This window comes from Benincasa hispida, chromosome 3 (genome assembly GCF_009727055.1).
Source record: "Benincasa hispida cultivar B227 chromosome 3, ASM972705v1, whole genome shotgun sequence".
Taxonomy (NCBI): domain Eukaryota; kingdom Viridiplantae; phylum Streptophyta; class Magnoliopsida; order Cucurbitales; family Cucurbitaceae; genus Benincasa; species Benincasa hispida.
In genome coordinates, this window is record NC_052351.1 from 38,158,662 (window position 1) to 38,180,173 (window position 21,512).

Below are 21,512 nucleotides of genomic sequence, written 5' to 3' on the forward strand. Positions count from 1 at the left end.
CGACTTCGTTCGCGCTACCCGTGTAGTTTCTAACCCGTTCACTCGCGGTTCCTTCCACCCGATCCGGCTCAGAAGACACTGACCCAGTTTCGACCCAACTTCGTTCGCACAACCCGGCTCAATTTAACTCGTTCCCTGGAGATTTCGTCGATGATACTGCCGCGATTTCATTTTCAGCGATCTCCACCTACGATCCGCGACTACTCATAATCAGAGACAAGACTTTCGGGAATCGGTACCCACGGTCGATGACTTCCGGTTGAATCGGTACCCACGGTCGATGACTTCCGGTTGATGAACGTGTTCGTGGTTGTCGGATGAATTTTTTTCTTTAGAGAATGTGTTTTTGCTTTGGGTCGGATGGTCGTCAGATGAATGTTTTCGGATTGTTAGCTGGGTTTAATGCATTTTTCTTTGGACATGAAGCTTCATGCAAGGAATCGATGGAGCTACTAGGTATGTTTGAGGTTTTCTATTTTCTTTTCTAGGGTTTCGGACGTGAAACCTATAGAAAAGATTTATAGGGTTGGCTCTGATATTATGTTGAATACATAACTTTTCTTATATTTCTTATGATAATTTTACAAGAGGGAGCATCCCTTATATATACACCTATGATAGCTAATTAAGGAAAACATTATAACAGTAAAAAATGTACATATGGAAAGAATAAAAGTAAACCCAAATTACAGGGAATGAAATCATATGTATAAGGTAAGAGGTGATTTCCCATATTCAACAATAATCGTTATCGAGTCTGTATTCAAGTTTGTTTGAAGTTTTAAGTTGTTCGTCGAAGTTTTGGGCAAGCGTTGCGGCTCTTCAAGGAAGGAGGTGATCTAGGGTTGATCGCTTCGTGCAGAAGAAGTTCTACGCAATTGTTGTCCATCGCATCGTAAAGATGAAGAAGTACGCGATCGCTGATGAACACATCGGTTAAACGATGGGGAATGCGATCAAGAGTTGGTCGCATCGGGTTGACGATCGAGGACGCGATACTCGCGATCGCTGAGTATCGCGTCGTGTAGACGATGAGATGCTCACGGATTGCTTAACGCACAGGCGCACTAGACAATCGTTTAGATCAACAAGCTTCATCGCTTAGTAACTGACTAAACGATCGCTTAGTATCGCAAGGTAAAATGCTTACATGGTTGCTCGCATCGTGTAGACGATGAGACACTCGCGTATCGTTTAAGGCGCGCACACTAGACAATCGTTTACGTCAGCAAGCTTCATCGCTTAGTAATTGACTAAACGATCGCTTAGTAACTCAAGGTAAATCGTTTACCTGTCGTTGCGCTACACGATCGCATGGACGGTCAAGCTTCGCAGCCTCGTCGTCGTCTACGCGATCGTTTACTTATGTTCCTATCATCTAGTGCGCGTTGAACGATCGTCTACCTGCAGAGTATGCTACATGATGAAGACCTCCTGGCGGTTCAAGACCCGGTTCGCTTGTGAACCGGTTTGCTCGATGAAAAATGTAATAGATAGGATTTTTTTCATTCTAGTTTTTGTAAAGGCTCATCCCAATACATTAATCCTTTGTTTATTACATGTGATGTATGTTTTTATATGTCATATGGTATGCACATATAGTAAATCCCACCTTAGGTTATGCAATGGTCATGCATCATCTCTTTATTGTAATTGTTATAATTTAGAGAAGCATGATTTTAATTATGTAAGAACATGNCACCTTAGGTTATGCAATGGTCATGCATCATCTCTTTATTGTAATTGTTATAATTTAGAGAAGCATGATTTTAATTATGTAAGAACATGCTCATGCATCATATAATATAAGAGTTATATTTATGCATGCATAAAAAGCATTGACGTGCATCATCTTTATATTATAATTGTTATAGTATAAGGGTAAATGATAGCATGTTTACTTGGTTGTTACATGTTATATAAAAGTTATATATAGTAATATGACCGGACATTGCATGAAGCAAATCTATCTACAAAGGATCTTTTGTCAATTGTCGGTGCTAATCGCTTATGCGAGTTTCTCCCCAAGGTTAACACAACACCTCCAAACCCAAACCCTACTTATCTAGATCAAGCAACGTCAGCATGCACGTGTGGTGAAAGTACTCACCACCAACTCACTTTGGATTCTCATCTAGAATGCCTTAGTATTTATACCCTCTAAGCAATTCAAAATCTATCCATGTGGGACAAAACTTCCCACTCTCTTAACTTTTCCTATGGGCTTAAGCCAAAAGTCATTTCCAACAAAACAATCCCAAATAGAGATAGCAATATCCACTTAATTCTGATTAGAGTTGATGCAAGATAAGATAGACTTGCTCAAATTGATCTTTAACCCATAGGCAAGCTCAAATGTGTATGATAAGCTTGAGGTTCTTCAAATGATAAGCATCATCCATAGGAAAAAGCAAAATGTCATCAGCAAATAAGAGATGCAAGATATGGATAGAGTTATTACCCATGTGGAAACCCTTAATGAGACTCTTTTGTTGAGCTTCTTCAACAAGGTTGGGGTCCATAGCAATAACAAAAAGGGAGGGAGACAATAGATCGCCTTGCCTTATGCCTCTAGTTGCTTCAATGTAAGCTCGCGGTTTACCATTAATAATTACAAAATATCCCACAAAGGAGATGCAAGAATATCCTATTGATGATTAATACCAAAGTGAATATTTTTACTATATATTATTTAAAATTTCTCATATTCCTTTATATTATTTTAAAATGTTAAAAGAATGTTTTTAATTGTTAAAATTACTTTATTAAAATTTTTGGTCAAACATTTACTAAAACTTCTTAATTAATTACATATAATTAAATTTGAGTCACAATCTTGGTTCAAAAAAAAGTTGTCACAATTTCTTAGAAGAGAATTGCTTTGTAAATGAAAAACTCAAATAATTCTATTTCATTCCTTTAAATATTGTTGCTTATAGATATAAATATTAGATTGAAGATCCGTACAATCCTTTAAGTAGATCAAATAATATACGCATGGCTCTAAATATTGTTGCATATAGATATAAATATGAGATTGAAGATCCATACAATCCTTTAAGTAGATCAAATATGGTAACTTAACAACCCATTAAACTCTGCTTCAAGTCAATACCTCTAATAATAAAAGAGTCTATTGATAATTCATAAATATATAAAAGAGTTTGTGATAAAATTGATATTTGAACAAATGCAATATTTGTTTTTTAATCAATTCTATCCTTCTTAAAGTTGAAGACTACTAGCTAGAGCCAGTTCAAATGGTTCCAATCCCACACAAGCTCATTATTATCAACTTCCATCTTCAAGTTGTTGTTTGCTGATTCTCCATTGTGATCACCAGAGGAAAAAGACTCCGACGAGCTCGGTCTCTCAGCCGCCATTAATGACGGATTGGGTAACTTCTGATCATCTACAAACTGATCACAAATATCGTTATGCTGAGACGTAGTTGGTCGTAGCTCAGCTGGAATCGAAGCCTCCATTTGTTGCAGTGGCGGTCGTCTATCAAATGCTCTCACTGTCTTTGATTTCTTGTAAATTCGACACAAGCTCAACTGCATGCATGTAATAACATTAAGTTTGATCCTTGAACTTTCAATTTATGTTTGATGTTTAAACTTATGATTATGTTTGTATAATCTTGTATGACATTATATAATAAGACTATAAACTTTATTTTATGCGTCATGAGTATGTTGTATTAATCATACAATAACATGACATATTAATTTATTTGTCATGTTAATTACTAATTTAAGCATTACTCTCAAAATTAGCTTAATGCATCATGATTAAACAAAACGTATCATATAATTAGTACTAAACAAACATTAAAACGACATAAAATTATAAGTATTTGAAAAAGTATATGAACTACAGTCTCGAAAGGTTTCATTTACATGAACTCTATTAGAAATTCTTAGAAATATAGATATTAAAATAAATAAATCTTTTGAAAGATAGAAATATTTATATAAATAATATGATTCTAACAACTAACAGTCAAGATTTAAGAAAAAAAATGATTAAAATACACTTAAAAAGGTATTTTGAGTAGTTGTCAAACACTTCAATTTCTTTCCAAATGACTTATTTTATAAATTAAACAATTGAAAATATAATCCAAACACACGGTGAGTATTAGTAAACCCAAATTACAATTACTTAAGTAAAGAAGAAAATGTATGAAAAAAGGAAACTAGGGTTTAAGAGATTTAGACCTTATTATTAGGAAAAGTAGTAGTAGAAGGAAAATGGTGACCAATGAGTTTATATTCATTCATTTTCCATTGAGTTTTGGTTCCCTTGGGAGCTCTTCCATTGTAGAAAACCATAGACCTTTTAACTCCAATGCTTTTATGGTTGTTTGAAGAGTAAACATAGCTTGGTGAGCCAGTTGCTTTCCAATAGCCAGTGGTTGTCACTCTCTTTGGTCTTCCTCCTCTTGCTTCACTTTCTTGCCTTGGTATGAAGAAAAACCATTGCTCTTCATCTCTCTTGCACACCTCCCCAGCAAATTCTACCAAAAGAAAAACATAAAATATATATATATGTATGAATTAGAACACAATAAGATGAAAGAAAAATGATAATGAGAGGGTAAAAAGGTAATTTTACGTGGAAGATCCCAAGGATTGAAGTGATAAATATCCAAAACAGGTATGATTTGATCCACAACTCCATTAAAAGCCTCTCTTCCACCTTCAAGCTTATGATACAAATAAAAGGAAACCAACTCTTCTTCTGTTGGGTAAAATCTAAACCCAGGTGGCAAATTATAATCTCCCATTCTTCTTCTCTCAAAAAAATAATATATATTTGTTTTTCTTCAATTTTAAGCAAAAGGAATGAAATGTGAAAATGGGAAAGTTTAGGGAGTTTCTTAAAAAGGGTCGAAATAAAAATGCTTGAAGGCCGGGGGTGATTGCAAATTACGTGCAAAGAAAAAATATAGAAAAATGGGGCAATTGGGAAAATAAGTCAAACAAGTCAACTTAAAGATGGAAAGTGTTTACTATTAAAACGTATTAAATGGTTTCTTTAAATTTGTGTTGTTGCAATGTGAGTTGGAGTATGGTTGGGGGGAGAAATTATATATATATATACGTGTTTGGTCGAAAATCTGAAAAAAAAAATTTACAAACAAATTATTCAACAAAAAAATCATGTTTGATTTAACAATTGGATTCTAATTTAAACCTTTTTTTTAAGAAAATACTCATCTCATTAAAAAGCCACTTGGGCTAAATTTGGTCCCACTCGACATTCAAACTACTAAAATTAGTATTTTTTTAATTTAAATGATAAAGAATCAAATTTCTTTGCAAGGTTTTTTTGTTTTCTTAATCATCAAACAATTTCGTCAAAGATCAAATTAATAGTTTATAAACAATCTCATTCAACAATCATCTTTGGGCAAGAATGGGAAGGTGCTAATTTGATTCGTTTGCAAATGGTTAAAATTTTTGCTAAGGGGAGATCAACATTTAAATTCATTGATAGAGCTGTTGCACGAAATTGGCTTGCTGGTATTATATCATGAATTGCTCTCCAACAAAAGAACTTGATTTTTCTTAGTACTATGATCCATTTTGTTGTTGTTGTTTGATGAGGATTCTCTAATTTTAGCTTTCATATAAGCCTTGTAACCACTCTGGACTGTGTACTTACCATTTTTTTCAAAATGCCAAGTCCATTTGTCTTGGATATTCTTGTTGGTTGGGATTCCAATTTCAACATATTCCTTTTGAAAGATGTGATTTAACTTTTCCACTTGCCATTGACCCCTTTCATCCAGGAGATCAGAAACAAGAAAATCTTCATGTATTCCATTCCTGGTAATCAGTTTGAAGGAAGAGCCATGTTGGGAGAATTCTAATGTCTAGAGAGTTCTAATCGAGTATGGACGATCGAGTATATTCAAGCACTGAAATGATATATGATACATGGAAGAGTTCTGAAAATGGACCTACAAACAATTAAAATCGGTGAATAATTGATCACCTTTGTTGTTTGCTTCTCGTAAAAGAGAAGAAAGTCCTTTAATTATTGATAAAAATAGATATAGAGATCAAGGATCTCCTTGCCTCAGGCCTCTACTTGGGGCAATAGATCATTTAGGATTCTCATTTATTAGAATAGAAAAATTAACGAAAGTAATGCAATTCATAATTAGAATTATCCATTGAGGATGAAAGAAGATTCAAAATCCAATTGTCTCATGATATCTTTTAGGAAGGGTCAATCTACTATGTCATATGCTTTGCTAATATCTATTTTGACCGTTGCAAGCTCATTCTTCCCTGATTTCCTATTTTTTTATAAGGTGAAGATATTGATGACCAATGATTATGTTGTCTGTGGTCGCTCTAGAATGAAAGCTGCTTGTTCGTTTTTTGAAACAACCTTATCATAAACTTATTGGTCTAAAGTACCCCATTGTTCTTGGATTCCTGATTTTAGGGATTAAGACAATGTTGGTTTTATTCCAACCTTGGATACATGCGTTGTTATTAAGGTTATTAAGGCAAACATTTATAGTAATTAGGCATACCACGTCCCAACAATGCTAGAAGAACAGGTCATGGAATCCATTAACCATTATTTGTAAAAATCTGTTTGATCTCATTTTTTGCTTTTCTCATGGCGACTTTCTTGTGGAACCATTTGGTGTTTTGGTCTCTCAACGAAGGCGAAGACAATCTTTTTCAGACCTTTGTTTCCGATAAATTTCTTCCATCTCGAGAAGAACCATCAAATTCAAATTCAATGTTGTTGAAATCCACATTTGGGAAATTGATGTAAGCTTCTTACAAAGCACTTATTAACATTTTGGTAATGTTATTTCTGACTTTCCTATTGAAATTCTTTCCTGCACAGGAAGATTTTGTTGTAAACAAGGTATTTCCTCATTACAATTATTCCAGAACCCATTTTGTTGTCCAGCATTCCTCAAATCTGAAATATATTTATTTTATTTCTCAATTTAAAACCATTGTTTTAAATATGCTTCATATTATATTTGTGAGACATAAAACTAGTTGCATCACTATAAAATATTATTAATTGATTTACTAATATTTAAACTTTTTAATATTATACCATTTTTTATTATTTTCATTTTGCAAAAATGAGTTGAGATTATAGCATGAATACTTTATAATCATTTAGTATAATTATGTATTTGAAAATTTAAAATGATGTACGTGTTTTGATCAAATAATCCAAAATTCTAAAAATAATTTTTAAAAAGTAGAATCCAAATTGTCTAGCAAATAATTTGATGAATCTAAAAGGGATCTTTTTAAATATAAGAAAATTTTAAAAAATATTTACACTTTGTAGCAAAAAGAATTTCCAGAAATACAAACACTTTTTGAAATTTTTTGCTATAGTGTAAATATTTTTGGAATTTCAAAAAGTTGTCTTTTCAGAATTTGGCAAGAATTCTACCATTGTACTTTAAAAAATATGCAAATTACGAAATGTGAATGATATAGGTTTAACTTTCAAAAATAAAATAGTTACCAAACAAGACTCTAAAAATTCAATGGACTTTTTCTCAAACTTTTTAGAATTCTCATCAATGTGTATATACTACAAAACCCACTAAATTTTACTCATAGACAATTTAAAAAGTAAAGATAGATAATATGAACATTATTAGTGTGTAATCATGATACACATAAACAACATATAGGTTATAGGAGTATGACACAGAACCTTTAGACACTAAACAAAGGCATCTATATTACAATTTATTCATAATACTTAAAATACACATAAAATTTTAGGAAATACTTCATTTTTAATAAACTTAGGTAGGAGGACCTAACTTCACACCTCAAAGGAGACCAGACATGTCCATGAGTTAATATTCACATGCAAATTAACAAAAAAAAAATTGACTTGCCATATCTAATATCAAAATGTTTGAAGTGGTCAATTTTAATGTAGGAAAAATCCCTCTTTCCCACTCACCCACATCTTTGGTCTTGAAGTTCCTAGTTAATACCTATTTCATCTATAAAATTTTGAAAGATATACTTTAGTATGAAGTTAAGAGTTAATATTTATTTGGTCCATAAAATTTTAGAAGATATATTTTAGTCTCTCATATTTGTAAATTGATTCTACTTTAATTTTAACATATCAAAATACTAACTTTGATGTTATGTGCTAACACGGAATGAATGACATATCAAATTTATTCGACTATTTGGTCAATTGACATAAAATTATAAGTAAAAAATATTTAAAAAAATAAAAAGATTTAAAATATCTCAAAGTCTCAAACCAATTTTATACCCAAATTCTTTACAATTGTACAAATTTAACTGAGGTCCCATTCAATAATCATTTTGCTTTTTGTTTTTGTCTTTAAAAATCAAGCCTGTTATCTACTCTTTACCAATAGTTTAAAAAACCAAACCACAGTTTGACAACTAAAAAAATTGCTTTCAAAAAATTGTTTAGCATCTACATTTGACTAAAAATTTAAAAATTCAATTATTATACTTAAGAAAGATGCTAAAAAATGTGGATGTTATAGACCCAAACGAAACCTTAATTATCAACCAAATAACCCACATAATTTTCAACTATACTTTAGAACGACTTTCAATTATGCTTTCACAAAATTAGTCAACCCTAAAGAAGAAAATTATTCAAGCAATCCATTTCAATTTGTTCTATCAAGCATGGTCTGAAAATCTATTTTGTTGAGATTTTAAACAATTGATTAGTGTTGTTGAATTTTCTCTCTTTTCAATACTTTTTTCCAATTTTTAAAACCTAAAATTTCTGAACATCACAATTTTCGTAAATTTTTATTCTCTAACGAATTCTTAACAATTAGTTGACACGAGAAAATCCAATAAGATGACAAGTCGTCAATTTCTATATATATATACACACATATGTATGGTATGTACACATGTATATGTATATGTATATGTAAATTGTTTTTCATTTATAAATAACATAGAAATATAAATGTAAATAACAAAGTCTAAAATAGTATTGAAATCCTAAAATACTTCATGTTCACGAAGAGAGAGAGAAAACACATTTGAAAAAATGTAAAAACAATTAAAAATGGAGAGGATGTAAAAAATTGAAAGGTCACTATAATATAGGAGTTGAATCACGTAAATTCTCAAGCCTTAAGATAGTACCTCGGTTGGAACTCAAATTATTGGGATCAAGTATCTTTTTTAAGAAAGTATAAGATCCTATCTAAAAATTTACTGATAACAAATTTTAGATAAACTAGTTTAAAGACTAAAACTATTAAAAAATATTTACAAATATTACAAAATATTAGAATATGTCGTATATGTCTATCAAATTGTGATATTTTGATATTATACCATACTTGAGTGCTTTATTATCATTTCAATAACAACTTTTCAAATAAATATTCCATTTCACCCAAATTATTTTGCACCCATTTTAATGCCTAATTTTCACCGCACAAAAGAGGGGGGGAAAATTAAAGAAGCATGTTAGATGAATTAACCCCACCAGATTATGTTTAGATAATATGAATGCCATAGAATGCAAATGCACCTAAGCACTTTCCCTTGAAACAAAACTAAGGAGACAACCAATGTACAAAGATCAACATTAATTACATCCAAAGAAAGGCAAAAGGAATACCAGAGGCAAAATGACCTAAAGTACAACTCTTGGACAGTCATTCAAAATCAAACACAAAGAAGATCAACAAGAGTCTCATTTGAAATCGAGTAGCTTTACTTGAATTAGATTAAAATATAACCAGAACTTCATATGCCACTCCATGCTCGAGACTTCAGACTGCATAGAAAACAGGCAAATGATGATGTGCAATTCAAAAGAACAAAACCCATCTGTTAAAAGCCTTCATTTGAAGTTTTGTTGATTTGTCACATACAATGCTGTTGGAGCCCAACTTAAAGGCAAGGCTTCTACAAGAGCACTATTCGAATCTCCGTTCTTTTAAACAATCATCAGGCTCCATTAACTTCATATTTGAATTCCCAAAAAATAGAAGCGATACCTATTTCATATCATCAATCTAATATGAAAAAATTCTAACAAAATTGAGGTCACGAGACTTATTTTTATTCATATTTTAAATGTTGTCATGACATTTTCTAATAAAAAATAGAGGCATTTCCAAAATCGATTTTGTATCCATCATCAAACATATTTTCACGTACAAATCAAACAATAGGATGAAAATGGGAAAGAAGCTTTGGCCTCAGAGGTAGTGACAATAATCAATATCATCATCTTTTTATCTGATAATACGTGCATAAAATGCATCATTGGCCAAATAAAATAAATAATAAATTAAGTGCATCAGAGAGATTCCCATCGACAAATCATCATCCTCTTACAGAGTGCTGATGTCCCTGTCTATTTTATCATCACTTGCACAATACTAAAAATCTTTTCATATAATGAAATTGTTTTTAATTAAAGAAAAACGAATCGAAACATAAGGTGCAAGTAAGTTAAGGTGTGTTTGAAACACGTTTTGAAATGATTTTAATAAATTCTATAGAAAGTGTTTAAATAAAAATGAAATTTTTAAAAAACACTTTTGTCCCAACGGGCCATTTAGGCATAACCATTAAAAACAGAACAAAAAACTCATACTTGTGCAAACAACAAAGAACAAATGGACCCTTCATGCGCCTCAGAGTGAATTCTTTTCACAGAAACTAATCTCAGAGTATATTTAACACCATCATAGGCAAAAGGCAATGTAATTACTTCAAGTAAGATGGGAATATCATTTTTATCAAAGATTGTGATGCCAACACTAAATACTTGCGACATCCAATTTTAAAAATCTGCAGTCACAAATTAAAAAAACAAAACAAAATGAATGAAAACATACCGAATTGAATTTCTGGTAATATACAGACGGAGAGTTCATCCTAACCATTATAACCTAGATGAATAATTTGATGATTATGACTTTCCCTAGATGAACCGTAACAATTCAAATAATCTAACCTAGAATGAGCCTTGGAAAAATTGTCTAACACAACTCGTTCCAAGACATTTGGTAGCTCGCTCTTTTCAACGTCCACATAAAATCATGAACGCTAACCATTTCAATTGAAAAATCATTGCATAAGAGGTTAAAATAACGAACTAAATAGTGTTAAAACTCCAGCAAGTCAGACAATTGAAAATGCCTCAAAAGGATGAGTTCAGGAAGGACTAATCCTTTCACACATCTAATTGAATCATCATCCTTACCATGAATTAATATTCATATTGTCAGAAGCTTGAAACAGAAAACAACGATAACAAGAACAAACCAAAGTACAAATATCACAAAAAAGGAATACGAAATGTAACCCACCGTAGAGTGAGACATAGACAACATCCATTCGGATCTGAAACTCAAAGTACCTGAAAGTAAACCAACGAAAGAGCAGAAAAGCCAGTCGTTGGAGTTTCAGATAACTAGTAGTAGGAGATCCAAAGGCGGAGAACAAATGCCTCAGGAACAAAGTCAAGTGGGAAACGGAGAGAAATCCAGAAGGAAAACCCTAACGGAATTCTCCGAAAAGAGTATTCGCTGTAGCGCAGCTATGACTCGAAACGCTTCCATTTCACACCGAGGAAGGCGATCTTAAGGGCCGCGCAAAGAAATTCTCCATGAAAACGCAGCAAAGACAAATGCAGAATGAAAATATAACAACGAAGAACAAACCCTAGCAGATGAAGTAGAAATGAGGGCTGTGCGAAACAGAGAAACCCTAGAAATGTGTCATGCAAGTAGATGGGAGCCGGTTTTATAGCTGTTAAAAAGTCGCGCCTCTCTTTATTGGGCCTATGATCATGAACAATATTAATGGGCCTTGCTAACCCATTTTTGGGCCTTCTCATAGTTCAATATCAATACAAGGAGAGTATTTGACATTTTTCAAAATAATGATAAGATACCGAAAAATAGAGATATCTTTAAAATAATGTCATTTAATAAATAATGATAAAAATAGAGTTTAGTGCAAAATAATGACGAAAATAGGGTTAAAGAATCGTAGACCCAGTATATTAAAGGAATCGTGGACTCGATATATGATTTAGACAAAATTGTATACCCAACATCCCATCTAGGAATAGATCGACATTCGGAGTTTTGGTTGAGGAAGACGATAGTCATCTTGAAGCTACCATCATCTTGAAATCATCATCAATCTCTTAATAGAATCCGGTATGTTAAATATTCTTGTCAATTTGACATGATTAATCATAGGGTTAATTTATTCAATATAGATTTAAAGTAATTTTATTAACATGTTAGACCTGGAGAGTTATAGTTGATTTTTTTTTTTTTTTTGGGTTATATATTCATAGTAATGGTTCTGATGCCAAGTATTATTCTTAGTTTGAATAAAAATATTGTTGCATAATCTAAGCTCGTGTATTGAATTAAAGAATGAGCATGTTGGAGTGGACATATGCTTACTCCATATTAGAAATCATGATTTAGCATTGCATGATGGAGGGATTTGATTTGTTGGAAAGTTGTCTTTGTTATTTGTTGTTAGCATGCATTAAAAGATACAAAAGTTGATATCATATATGTGTATATTTGGTATCATGTTCGTTATAATTTATGTGTTGAGGGATAATTGGTCTAGCACAAATGAGACAAACACTCGATATTGGTTTCCAAAGCGGAAAGAATGTATCTTAACTCTCTCTCTTGATTTTAGTTATGGTTTGACGTTGAGTTTTCAAAGTCTGAAACAAAGTGTGCAATAATGGAGATTTTATTATAGAGTTATTTATAATTAGCAGTACTTTTAACTTCCACCCTTTTCGTTTCTATTTAGGTCTCATGGTATTTTTAACTCTCATTTCTATCTCTCTTCTTTTATAATATTTTTCTCACGTTCTTTCTTTAGATGCATGAGGTAGAAATAAAAATTCATAACTACATTGACAATAAAACGAGGAACTTGGTTTTTCATGACATGAAATACCAACTAAATTCCACTAATCATCTTGTATTAAGTAAATGAACTAAACATGACAAGACATCGTAACTCTTTAAAAGTCAGAATCTACAATGCTAGTGATGAACTTATCACTACAGGTATTTTATCATCGGCAATGATCAAGTTTATTATATTAAATGGACATGGATTTAAGACCAATGAGGCATTTGATGGAGAAACACCAAATAGAGCATTTTGGAGTGAAGATGATTTTGTAAAACATTTGGTATCGGGATGGTATAAGAAAGTATTAATAATTGGCAACCAAATAAAAATGTGTTTAAAGAATGGGGTGTTGTATCAAATATTTGGTTGAGACCACTTATATTAGTTAGACGTGGAGAGTTATATATTGGGGTCTTGCCACTTAGCCCATTAGGACGACGACACTGCAAGCTATAAAATCTGTCTCTTATACACATCTAGATGTGTATAAGAGACAGATCAAGCATAGAGTATGCCATCAAGTATGAGCATCAAGTATGCCATTGAATATTGAGTATGGTATTGTACATCGAGTATGCCATCGTGCAAATATCATCGTGCATCAAGTATGTCATCGAGCATGAGCATCAAGTATATCATCGTGCATCGAGTATGGGGCAATGACTGAAAAAACAATTTTTGTTGCTCGACCTTCTTCACTTCTTTCTTAAATTACAACCTAATTGCAACTTTAGTGACTCCAATCGAATTACAGACACTTAATCACACATTAAGACCCATCAATCAAGAGCCAATTACAAGAATTACAACATAATTGAAGAGAAGTCAATGCCAAAACTTATAAAAACTATATCAGTTCACAATTTTCATACAACTTATGAAAAACACTCACAAAGCCAAAATTAACTCGAATTGAATGCTTAAATGATGCTTTGATACCAATTGTTGGATTAAGAAACATGTAGTAGAAGAAAACGGGATCATTAAACATTCTAATTCCTTAATTTTGACATCAAAATAAGCATGTTCATAGGGTATTAAGAAGGTTTCAACACATACCTTTGAAGATCCTCTTCAAATACGAATTTGAGCTGCAATCTTCTCCAATTGAAGTCGTGGACCACCAATAGATCTTTTCTACTATTCTCAACCTTGAATTTGAGTGGTGGAACTCACAATTGTACTGAATTTGTGAAGGAATTGGTGTGGATTTAAAGAGAGGGGAAAACAATTTATGCAGAAACTAGTTTTCAACAGTCTCTCCTCTTCAATCTCAAAATAAGTTTTATCATTCCCTTTCATGCAGGCACTCAAGAGACCAGCTCATGCCACTTCAAAATGCATTGAATTAATGGGTAAGGTGTGTTAATTTAGGAGAAATACCTCCTCACTTCACCAAAAAATAGAAAAATTCACTACAAGTTCAAAATTCCAATTTCCATTTTCAATCTTTAATTTTAATTAATTCAAAAAAATTTAAAATCAAAACTAATATTTCAATTTCTGAAATTGAAATAAAAATGAAAGTTAATTTTGATTTTTAATTAATTAAATAGTAATTTAATATCAAATATTGTATTAATCAAACACCTAATTTTAAACATAGATCATATTCATGTAATTAATATTTAAATCAATATTTAAATATTATATACTTTCCAAATTGGTCTAATTTCACTAAATTAAACGTTAATTAATTATATTAAATATAATTATACAAACCCTAATTTGAATGTGAACTATTCAAATTCAAACCGTAAATTCAATTTGAACACTTCAAATTGATATCATTTCAAATTCACTCAATTTACTAATTCAAGATGTTCATGTTTTACGAGCTAGTAGAGGGACCTTATGAACTACAATCAAATGAGCTCCAACGATTTGAGATTAATTGGCTAAAACTCTTTAGACTGAATTAATCAATATTCGTTAACTATCGAGTCACACCACTATAGCTCGATAGTTGCACTCTCCTCACTACGTATATATTTGTGTCCACTTGATTTAACCATAATTAGTAAGTCAACCATTCACATGTTGTTCGTAATAACGGCTGGGTCAAATGTTGTTTAACCCCCGAAATTACGTCTTGCTCCTTAAGTTCCACTGATCCTCTATGAACAATTGATTTGTGATCCAATCACTAAATTGGATCACTCAGGTCAATGAGAGGGCGGCCCATTGTTCAAGACTTGGATTCAGCACTTAAAAGAACAACCTTCCTCCTATCCTTAAATCGGATAGGCGTGAATTTCATATTACACCCTATGTCCCCATTTATCTACCTGGTCTTACCCTTGAAATAGGAGGCTTATTAAGCCGGCGTTGTTAAACCAACCCTTACCTATGCAAATCTAAGGATAACCCAAAATAAACATGACTTCATGGTTATCTTAGGATTTAGATCGAGTTACCTAGGTCATCTAACCGAAATAGTTAGTCTTAAGCAGTAAACAACGTTATAAAGTAAGAGTGACTTATTTATTAGTCCGATCTTATGTAAGCTCATTGCACAGGATGCCCCCACTCCTTATGTCAATATATGAATGAATTAGTACAAAGTTGGCTGCATTCAGTAGTATTACCAGAATAAGACACTCAATCTTATTCGTATACTATAGATCATTTTGACTATTTACTCGAACTTGATCCACTTTTATGTCTCCACATAAATTTTAAGTATTCATATAATAGTCATGGATCTTAGTTTATTGGATGTAGTCTTTACAAGTGCAATTTACAAATTCAATAACAACTTTATTGAAGAAATGTTGAATAACATATTTACTGATAATTGAAAATGTTTAACTCTACAAACTACGAGTTTTAGGACATACAACCCGACAAATATAACACTATATTAAATATGATGCATGAATATGTTTATCCTAAGGTTGGATTTTAAACTATATGACACACATTATGCAATATATGATCATTTGATCATACATCACATGCATTAAATTAAATTAAACAGTGAAGTAAATCGAATTTGACATCCTTAAAAATCAATCGAATTAATATACCATCCTTAAAAATCAATCGAATTAATATACTCATATTATATTAATTCAATTAATTAAAAATTAAAATTACATTAATTTCCAAAAAATACAATTAAAACTTGAAAACTGTTCCCGTCAGGTCTTGAACCCACAATCACAACCGCTTTAGAATACTCATGTAAGACTCGGAGCCTGCAAGTTTACAGCCCTTTATCATAGCGCATGCCTGTGTTGCTACGCTCGCGCTAATGCTTTCTGTGCCAACCTTGTGGGCTGCGCTTCAACACATAATGCTCCTCTGCATTTGATCTTTGTTTGCTTGCTCCATAATTGGTTTTCTCCTTTAGAAATGCTTACCAAGACTTTATAATTGGACTTATAGGCTCGATTGTTGAATTAAATGTCCAAAAACAACGGTCCCTTATATGAACAATTCAAATAAAAGACAGTAATCTATAGTGCTAAACCCGAAAATATATATTTCGCAAACTCACATCCATAATGTAGAAAAGCACTCACCTATTCTCTTTTTTTTTTTATTTTTTTTTATTTTGAAAATGAAAAATAGGGGCACGAGCTGGCCTTGATATCAATTGAAGGAATTAAATTCTATAGCGGAAGCGCATGAACGCATGTGCTAGTGCAATTCATTTTTGAAACAGTGAAAAACAGAGAAAACACATACATGGTAAACATATTTAATTACAACATGCTTTCTTTACAGGGTTGAGAAGATCTTACCCTTGAAGACTTTCTTTACAGGGATGAGAAGATCTTACACTTGAAGACTTTCTTCTAGGTATTTTCTCTCCGCGTCACGAACTTCTCCTTCGTTCTCGTAATTCCTTCCAAGAACATGAACAATCATGAACTCCCAGTGAGACACTACCACTTAGTTTTCTTGCTATTTTCAGTATAAACATCAAGAATAATGATGGGATCTTTATTTGAAAGGGAAGGCTTTTGTGGGAGATAGAGTTCTTGAATGAGAAAGAAGAGAGAGAAAAAAACTTGCAAAGAGAACTTTTCTACTCTTAAGGAACCATTCCCTAAAACAAAAACTCATTCCTTCTTTTTTTTTATGTGAGAGAGGATGAGGTGGTTTGGAGGGGAAGTTATAACTCCCCTCCTCCATCTCCAACTAACTCCCAATAGGAGTTACTTAATATTATTTAATATATATTCAATCAAATTTAATATATGTAATTAATATTAATTAATTAATAATTAATAAATCAATAAATTAAATATCACATATTTAATTAATCATATTCAAATAATATTCTCTCACGTAACTTATAGATTAATATGAGTCCTATACATGATAATTTTAACCTATAGTTTTATATGAATCCGATTCATATAATTACTATTTGAATCTTATTCAAATATTATTTTTCACATAAAGTATAATTTTGAATCTCATTAAAAATTAACTTTATATTATAACGTATATGGATACAATTAATTTCCTTATTTAATTTGAACAATTGAAATTAATCATAAATTATTCAATTCTTATTCTATCCTTAGTGAGTTAACAAAAGAACCTAATGGACCTACAGATTATAAGCTTCAATAATACGAGATTAATTAATAACTTTTTAATTAAATTAATCAACATTCATTAGTTGCAGGTCACTCCACTAAAGACCTGCAGTTACACTCGTCGCACTATAGATATGTTTTTGTGTCCACAGATATAACCAATCAATAGTAAGTCGATCCTTCACGAATTGCTCATAATTATAATTATGTCAACTTACCGTTTTATTCTTGTAATTATATCTAATTCCTTAAGTATGACTGATCTCTCTAATGAACAAACAATTTATAATCAAAGTATAAACTAATCCCTCTCGGGCCAGTGAGAGGATGAGACATCATTGTGTTGGTTTATAGAAACATGCAATAGAAGGAAAACAAGATCATTAAGCATTATAATTCTTCAATTTTGACAAACATGTCTATAGGGTATTAAGAGGGTTTCAACACATATCTTTGAAGATCCTCTTTAGACCGAATTTGAGCTGCAATCTTCTCTAATTGATGTCGTGGACCATCACTAGAGCTCCCCCATATTTCTCTAGGGAGTTTTTTTTTCTTTAGATTGAGTTGTGAGACTCAAAACAAGCTTGAACTCAAAGAAATTGGAGGAGAAGTTTTTTGGTTTTTCAGCTTGTTGAAGAACAACTTCTTCAACTTTAAAAAAAACCTAGCAATTCAACAGTTGCATGTCATCTTCAACTGAATCCCTTTTTGTATTTTAAACCATCAACCCATGCTTTGAAGTCTTTATCCCATGAAAACACCACTAACTTGATGGAATTAGTGGATTATGGTGATTAAGGTGCTTTTAAGTTGAGTGGAAAAATCCCACTATGTGAGCTTTTCCAAATTTCCAATTTTGAATTTTGAATTTCAATTTCAAAATCAAAATCAATTTTCAATTTTAATTCCTCAATTAAAATTGAAATTGTATCAATTTTACAAAAATTAATTAAACAATTAATTTTTCTAATAAAATTAAAATTAATAATTAATTACACAATTTAATCAATTCTATTAATTAAATATCAAATATTAAATTAATTTATCACCAAATCCATCACCATGAATCTCCATTCATAAAATTAATATTTAAATCATATTTATATGTTAATCGATTCTCCAATTACGTTTAATTCCAAAATTAAACGTGTAATTATATCACATATAATTACTAATTCCTTTAATTTGAATTTATTTCAAATCAACTTATCACGCTATTGTAAGGCTAATCTGTTTTTTAGCTAGTATGAGACCTAATGGACGTACAGATCATGGGTTCCAACGATTTGAGATTAATTGGCTAAACTTTTTATACGGAATAAACCCCATTCATTAACTACCAGGTCACTACACCCTCACCATAGATATATTGTGTCCATTTGATATAACCATGATTAGTAAGTTAACCCTTCACAGGTTGTATGTAATAACGGCTGGGTCAAATGACTGTTTTACCCCCGAGGTTACCTCTTGTTCCTTAAGTTTCACTGATCCTCCTCTAATGAACAATTTGTTTGTGATCCAATCAACAAACAGAATCCCTCTCGGATCAATGAGAGGGTGGGGCCCCTTGTTCAAGATCTGAAATCAACACTTAAGGGAACAACCTCTCTACTATCCCTGAAAGCAGGTAGGAGCGAATTCCATCTTGCACCCTATGGGAGACTTATTGAACAGTGATGTTGGACTACTCTCACCTATGCAGATTAAAGGATAATCCTGAATAAACAAGAGTTCATAGTTAGCTCAGGATTAAGGTTAAGTTACCTAGGTCATCGCTATGAAATAGTCAATCTTAACAGTAAACAACTTATAAAGCAAGAGTGACTTATTTCTTGGTTCGATCTTATGTAAACTCATTACACAGGACGCCTCACTCGTCATGTCACCACATAAATGAATCATGATCACTTCGTTTTTAGCACTTTACAACTTCTTGTAACAACTACAAAGTGGGCCACATCCGATAGTGTTACCAAACTAAGGCACCTGACCTTATTCGTATACTATAGATCATTTTGACTATTTACTCGAACCTAATCCACTTTTATGTCTCCACATAAAGTGCAAGTACTCATATAATAATCATGGATCTTTTTAGTTTATTGGATTTATTTCTAAAACGAAATAAGCAATTCATAAATTCAATGACAACTTTATTGAATCAAACTTCAATAATAACTTTATTGAATTTCAGAATAAGTTTATTATTTATAAAATACGATTTTTAGGACATAAAATCCAGCACATTATTCGCGATCTGGTTTTATATAAACTCTTTGTATAGGATAACTTCACTCGCATGTCTCCACATAAACAATTAGGATCAACTCGTTTGTAACATTTTACAACTCTTGTAACAATTACAAAGTTAGCCATATTCATAGTGTTACCAAGATAAAACATCCAACCTTATCTATATACTACAAACCATTTAGGTTATTACTTAAACATGATCCACTTGTATGTCAATCATATACATGTTTAAGTTACGTAAAATGACATCGAATCTTTGTTTATTGGATTGAGTTAATGCAATCTAAATGTTGAATAAAATAACTAAATAATTCAAATACAATTTACAAACTACGAGAACCACGAGATTTAGGACACCAACCCCAACAATATGTGCATTATTACTCTAAATCCCACAAAACATACATCTAAAATATGTCACAATGAAATTAGAGGTAAGTATTAAAACTCTTTTTGTTGTAAGATAAGCGTAAAATAGATAGTTAGAAGATAAGACCTAGAAAAACACTAAGGGGACATTGGAACACTAAGTTGGTTAATAATATAGTTATAATAATCTATAGGCTATAATAGTTTGTGATTTGGGTGTATGTCAACATTTTAGTTATGAGTTATAATAGTATGTGTTTGGATGCAAATAATTTTATTTTGGGTGAGAAGTAGTAAACATTATAACAAAGAGGAAAAAAGAGGATGTGTAGAAAATAGTAAACATTGTAAAAGATAGTAAACACGGATAGAGATTTGAAATGGTGATTAATCATATGTTATAAATGATTATATACACAATTATGATATTTGGAGCACCAATATGGGTGTGCTATTATAGCATATCCCACTCCACTAACAAGGTTGGGGGGCGGCGAACACACCCTAAAATATTCTTTGTTCTCACTCTCAATCCCACAAAATATGCATCTAAATGTGTGATAATGAAATCAAAGGCAAGAGTTGATAATCTTTTTGCTAGAGGATATAGGCAAGGTAAGTCCGAGATAAATAGAAGAACACCTTTCTTTAGTTCAATTGAGGGTAAGAGATTCGAATCACAAACCTTGTGATTACTACACACTTATATGACAATTGAGCTTAGGACCTCCTTCAACATTTTTCTTATTCCTCAACTTTTTCCTACAGATTTTCATTAACTCATATTTTAACCCATTTATCGTACTAACCACACTACTAAACATACTTAAGTAGAGAAAATAAAGCTTGGGGTTTACAACCTATATCCTAGACTTTGTTTAAGGAAAAAAAAATGTAGTTTCAACGTATCAGTATCCTAGTTTTCTAGAAATTGACATATCATCGTATCCTATTGTATATGTATCCTATATCTGTATTTGTGTTTGTGCTTTAGTTCAAACTTAACTGCACATCTGGGCCTATACCTCAACCCTATCACTAGATCAAACTTGTCACAACTAAAAGAGACCTTCTTCCCCAACAACTTAAAGCTAATAATGCCTTCTCTATCATCCCATGCCTCTCTTAAGAGAATATAATTGCATATAGGCTCATTAAAAATTAACTTAACATCCAAAAAATGACTAAAAACGGTTTGTCTAAACATGTACAACTACCTAAGTGTTGACTTCTTCTTAATATTTGAGATGGTTTTTGCTAAATAATAATAAGTCAAATTTGTTGAGAAATAGTCAGAAGTGTGAATTTTAGTTACCAATGTCATATGCCAAACAAACCACAAACCACAAACCACAAGCAATTACAA

At 31.8% G+C, this 21,512-nt stretch overlaps 1 protein-coding gene, 1 long non-coding RNA gene and 4 other non-coding genes across 6 annotated transcripts; all 6 read right to left on the reverse strand.

Annotated features, from left to right (window-relative positions):
* Positions 1-2,934: 2,934 nt before the first annotated feature.
* On the reverse strand, positions 2,935-4,910 carry LOC120074444 (NAC domain-containing protein 90-like). Its single transcript, XM_039027566.1, has 3 exons — positions 4,621-4,910; positions 4,224-4,522; positions 2,935-3,557 (listed from the first exon to the last, which is right to left on the reverse strand). Exons 1-3 carry the CDS (start codon positions 4,790-4,792, stop codon positions 3,246-3,248), a joined length of 783 nt encoding a protein of 260 aa, XP_038883494.1. The 5' UTR covers positions 4,793-4,910; the 3' UTR covers positions 2,935-3,245.
* Positions 4,911-9,514: 4,604 nt separating this feature from the next.
* On the reverse strand, positions 9,515-11,772 carry LOC120074225. Its single transcript, XR_005480924.1, has 2 exons — positions 9,920-11,772; positions 9,515-9,822 (listed from the first exon to the last, which is right to left on the reverse strand). It is a non-coding gene; the product is annotated as an uncharacterized LOC120074225 (long non-coding RNA).
* Positions 10,246-10,322, reverse strand: LOC120074834. The gene has a single exon (XR_005481113.1). It is a non-coding gene; the product is annotated as a small nucleolar RNA snoR122 (small nucleolar RNA).
* LOC120074820 lies at positions 10,345-10,429 on the reverse strand. The gene has a single exon (XR_005481101.1). It is a non-coding gene; the product is annotated as a small nucleolar RNA R44/J54/Z268 family (small nucleolar RNA).
* LOC120074819 lies at positions 10,683-10,754 on the reverse strand. The gene has a single exon (XR_005481100.1). It is a non-coding gene; the product is annotated as a small nucleolar RNA Z267 (small nucleolar RNA).
* Positions 11,172-11,267, reverse strand: LOC120074818. Its single transcript, XR_005481099.1, has one exon. It is a non-coding gene; the product is annotated as a small nucleolar RNA Z266 (small nucleolar RNA).
* Positions 11,773-21,512: the final 9,740 nt, after the last annotated feature.